Raw genomic sequence first — 5,015 nt, forward strand, 5'->3', positions numbered from 1 at the left:
AAAAAAAAAAAAAAAAAAAAAAAACTACCTTGCTGAGAAGGGGATGTCTCTTTAAATCACCCGGGAGGGGTATTACAAAAAAGAGTCACCTTTTTTTTTTTTTTTTTTTAAATATTGTCAAACGAGTATATATTTACACGATGAAGAGGAAATACTTGTGTGGTCACAATCGTCCTCTGACGCACGTGAATACAAATTACGATGGGGACTTGCTCTTCACCACAGGAAGGGTTAGTATTTTGGCGTAAAGGAAGAGAGTGTCCGGGTGGTAGCAGATTGTGAGGCTTCCCCAGGGGTGAAGCGGCGTCTTGTGCGCGCACAATAGCGATGTTATAATAAGTGTGGCATACCGTTCAGCCTTATCACATACCTTTTTTTGTTGCCTGTTTAAAAATCTCTTCCCTTTCCTCCCCTCACCTTAGGATAAAAAGTTCATTTTGTGGAGACTGGCCGATGGAAATCAGATAGGCCTGTACGAGTGCAGCGGTGCCGTGTACAACTCAGATGTGACGTACGACAGCAAACGCATTGTCTGCTCCTGCGCAGCGAACAAGGTATATGTATTTGATGTGTACACAGGAGAGACGCTGACCGTACTGGAGGAAAATGGCCCAGTACGTTTCGTCGAGTTTAACAAAAATCCCTTAGACCAAAGCAAAATAATTGTGGCGACTGACAGACTGAAGGTAGAGCACAAGCGATTTATCAAACTGTATGATTTAAAAAGTAACACAGTGGTGTGGAAACAAGAACATGAAAGTAGGTGCATCCAAGTGAGGTGGTGTTTTTTTGACCAGCTCATTTTATCTGCACACGAAAATGGAGAAATTGTAATATGGAATGCCGAGGATGGTCACCAACTGAGGAAGATACAAGCTCATTCAAAGGAAGTTACAAATATGGCATTTGACAAGGACAGGATGATTATGTTAACGTCTTCTTCAGATGGAACAGCGACCTTAAGAGATGCAATTAATTTCGATATTATAAATGAATACACAACGGACAGACCACTAAACACATGTGATATTTCTCCCCTTTTTAAAAATGAAAATAACCCCAAAAATCACATCATTTTAGCTGGTGGGCAGGCAGCAGAATATGTTACCACCACGGCCTCAGGGGAGGGAAAATTTCAAACGCTCCTCTACGATATAATACACGCAAATGAGTTAGGAAGCATCAAGGGCCACTTCGGTACTGTCCACTCGATTAAGTTCCTGCCACACGGCGATGGCTTTGTGTCGGGCGGAGAGGACGGCTTCGCCAGAATTTATCACTTTGATAAGGACTACTTCATCGGCAGGTACGACTAGCCGTTAAGCGGCGGGGTGGTGAAGCGGTGGAGCCGTGAAGCGGCGGAGCGGCGTACTCATTTGTTTCCTGCGCCCTCGTGCTGATCATGGCACCGCTCACGCTACCTAACAACGCAGCGACATATATTCGTTTGTTTTCCCACAAACCCAAAAAAAAAAAAAAAAATAAAAAAAATAAAATAATGCAAAATTTTTTTTTTTCCCCTTTACATTTTTTTACTCCCTCTCGAGCGAACTCCCCCTTTTAACGTAGTACCATCATTTTGAGAAAATTCGATGAAATTTTTTTTTTTTTTTTTTTTTGTCATCTCCCATGTTGGCACCGCAGTGCTGCTCTTTGTCTTTGGTTAATTTTACACGGCGGGCGAGGATAAAAAGCAGCCCCCCCTTACTAGTGTCCATAGGCCGCAAGTGCACCCAACACGGGTTCCCCCCTTTTGCAATTCCGAAGGTACTTAGCGGGTCTGCCCTTCTGGGGTGCGCCATCCCCCCCCTGCACAGCAATACTCTCCTTGTGCTTGTAGTCGTTTAGGATGTAGTGTCGAGTAGCCTTGTTCAGTTGCTGAATATGCGCTTGCGTCTTTGTGGTTTGTAGCTTCTGTGCATCCCTCCACCTGCTCACCATGCGATTGTACGCGTGTCGTAGCGAGGACAGGTTTACACGAATGGGTTCTTTCGTCACCGGGTCTTCACACAGGTGCACCGTCAGGCTACTCTTCTTCTGAATCAACAATGCGACGTAGCGACTAATTCTATTCAAGAGGTGCGTACTGAATAGGTACCTCCTTACATGTGCGTCCTCGTTACATGCATTCATAACGATTAGAAGGTCGAGAGATTTCCTGCCTGATCTAATTGGGTAAGCTACCCATAGATGTAGAAACAGCTTTAGTAGTTCCTCCTTTATTTGCTTCTCGTTGCAGATGAAGCGGCAGTCGTAAGGGGACAAGAGCATTAGGGCTTTCTTCTTTGCACATCTCGTTGATGAGCGGCTGACTGGTAGGTAGCTGCTTGGAGAAGAAGCTCCATCACGACGCTTCCCCCCGAGGTGCCGCACCAAAGAGCGGTAGTCCCCCTGCTTAGCCATATGAAAATATATTAAGAGGACATGGTACAATGTTTCCTCACTCAACCGAGGAGACAGATTCCCACACACACAATTGAAGTATTCAACCCACATGGAGGCATCCCCTTGACTCCCCCCTCGATGTAGAGTTAATAAATAAAAGACATAATGGTACCTGCGATGGTGTAACCACACCTTGTCTTCCTTCTTCTTCAATAGAATCTGCACTAAGAAGCGTAGCAAATTTGTATTAGCGTAAAATTCTCCCTTGTACAACGAGAAGGTAATTAAGAATAGGTAGTCGATATAGGAAGGGGGTAGGTGGTTACTTCGTAGGTCTACCTTCTTCAAGTCGTCACAGATTCTGTTTGTTACACACTTAATAATGCTTTCTTTGGGAAGTGTATAATTTTTGAGCGCTCCGCAGAGGAGCAGCATTTCTGTGTAGGTTAGCTGGGATATCACTTCGGGGCACGCGGGGAGCAGCGCGGGGAGAAGCGTGGGGAGAAGCCCCCTCCTCACGCGGGTGTACGTGTCGGTGCAGGCGTCCGTGTGGGTGTCCGTGTGGGAGCCCCAACTCACCAGCAACAGACGCACCAAGCGGGCGGCATCCTCACCCGAACACTTGTGTACGCTGTTCATAAAAATGGAGACAAATGGAATAAAGTGAAGCTCATCTAAACAGAGTTGTGCTAATGTCACCAGACACTTCACATCGTACTGCGTCACCACGAGGGCTCCTCCAAACTGACGTTCATACAAGTTTATCCTCTCCCTCAACTCGGCCTTCACATCCCCTAACTCGTGTATGCTATTAAAGAGGGAAAGAATTTCTACACACTCATGTAATGTTGTGTCCAAGGGCAATTCGAAAAATATTTTTTTTGCTTTTTTCGCCAGAGGGTTCAGAACTTCCCTGTGGACGGACCCATAAAGACATATGTACTTCACTATGCTGAGCATATTTCTACCACTTAGTTCGAAATACAATGCTGGTATTTTTTCACGTGTTCCATTCGTTTGCTTCTTCACCTCACCAAGGTGGCGTCCTCTCCTTTGTATTATCCTCCTGACGTAGGGCGATAACCGCTTCTTCTCCTTCTGCTCCTCGTCCCTTACGAGGGGATCGCCTGAATGCATGAATGTGTTTCCCCCTTGGCTCCTCCGAGATGGCACTCCTAGGACGTGGCACAGGACGTCATTCCAGAAGGGGATAAAGGGATTGTCTCTCGACGTAAAAAAGCAAAGGGCTTCACATGTCATGGCTACGTCATTTATACTAAACAGATTTATATTTTCTGCACAGTGTAAACTTAATACGTGCAGGAGGTTCTTCTCCGATCGGACCATTTGTGCCCAGTGGAGGGGTGGGCCAACCCCGTGCAGTAGGGACACGTCTCGGAACGTGTGCTTCACCAGCACGAGAAATATTTGCACGAAATGTCGAGGCTCCATGCTGCGGTAGGAGTCTCGTAGGTAGGAGAAGAGGAAGCTGAGGAGGGAGGCGCTCCTTTTGTTTAACTTTTGCACAGCGATTGATAGGAGGTAGGCGTTCACGTGGTCAAAGTGGCGGTTGTATGGTGTCGTGTGGCCCATCCTCGTGTCGTTCATTGTGCTGTTGCCCATCCTCGCGTCGTGAATCGTGCTGGGGGGAGGAGGAGATGTCTGGGCAAGTTGGTCCATCGACCTTCCCTCAGATGGGTCCTCAAGTGGACCTCCCCCACCTGCACACCCCACATTGCAGCAAAAGATCAGTCTCTGCAGATCATCCCACACGAGTTCATTTTTAATCTTTCCCTTTATCACCTTCTTCAAAATTTTGCTAATGTCCTTTTCATTTATGAGGTGTAGCTTCTTCTTGAACAGCAGCTCTGCCAAATGTTTTCCTTCCCTTTTTATATCCTTCTCCACAGTCTGGAACATGCCCTTGTGTTTTTTGTAGACTGCTGCTCGTGCTGTGCACTTGATAATAGCAGCGTTGCAACTGCGCCCCGCTGGTTTGGCCTTCAGGGCGCTCTGCACAACCTTGAGGCTGTCGCAGGGGATCCCCATGGTGGGTTGGCCGATGGGGAGGGGAGAGTTACCCACTGGGGGGAAGAGGTTCCCCACCGGGTTTACAAACACACAAAAAAAAAAAAAAAAAGAACAAAAACAAAAAGGGGCAAAAATGCAGAAGAGTCACATATCCTCCTGTACACCTCCTTGTAGCAACCGCGGAGGGCGGTGAAAAATAATCTGCCTGGGCACACCCCCATGTTGTGTTGGCGTAAAGGCCTCAAACATGGAGCATGGAGATGTCGTGCATGGAGACGAGTCGTCCTCGAATATGCTGCGCGCGTCAAATATGGTTAAAAATGCCAAACGGAGCAAATCGGCCAGAGGGGGCCTATAGCCCATCAAACGATCAAATCGATCGAATAAAAGTTTGTAGAAAAAAAAAAAAAAAAAAAAAAAAAAAAAAGAGAAGCGCTCTGACGAAGAGAAAAAAGAGCATACCTTGCTTCAACCACTCCTCATATATGTGCACGGCAAAGTGTTATCAACTCGGAGAGGATCCACAAATGGGGGCGTACAATAAAAGGCACACATAAAAGGCACACATAAAAGGCACACATAAAAGGCACACATAAAAG

The 5,015-nt window shown here is 46.5% G+C and overlaps 2 protein-coding genes across 2 annotated transcripts; one reads left to right on the forward strand and one right to left on the reverse strand.

Annotated features, from left to right (window-relative positions):
* Positions 1–140: 140 nt before the first annotated feature.
* AK88_03295 (uncharacterized protein) lies at positions 141–1,316 on the forward strand (the record flags this gene model as incomplete). The annotated part of the gene is made up of 2 exons (XM_012480916.1): positions 141–230; positions 423–1,316. 2 exons carry the CDS (start codon positions 141–143, stop codon positions 1,314–1,316), a joined length of 984 nt encoding a protein of 327 aa, XP_012336339.1.
* A 391-nt stretch (positions 1,317–1,707) lies between these two features.
* AK88_03296 (uncharacterized protein) lies at positions 1,708–4,434 on the reverse strand (the record flags this gene model as incomplete). The annotated part of the gene is made up of 1 exon (XM_012480917.1): positions 1,708–4,434. One exon carries the CDS (start codon positions 4,432–4,434, stop codon positions 1,708–1,710), a length of 2,727 nt encoding a protein of 908 aa, XP_012336340.1.
* Between the last annotated feature and the right edge of the window lie 581 nt (positions 4,435–5,015).

This window comes from Plasmodium fragile, assembly GCF_000956335.1.
Source record: "Plasmodium fragile strain nilgiri unplaced genomic scaffold supercont1.37, whole genome shotgun sequence".
NCBI classification, from domain to species: domain Eukaryota; phylum Apicomplexa; class Aconoidasida; order Haemosporida; family Plasmodiidae; genus Plasmodium; species Plasmodium fragile.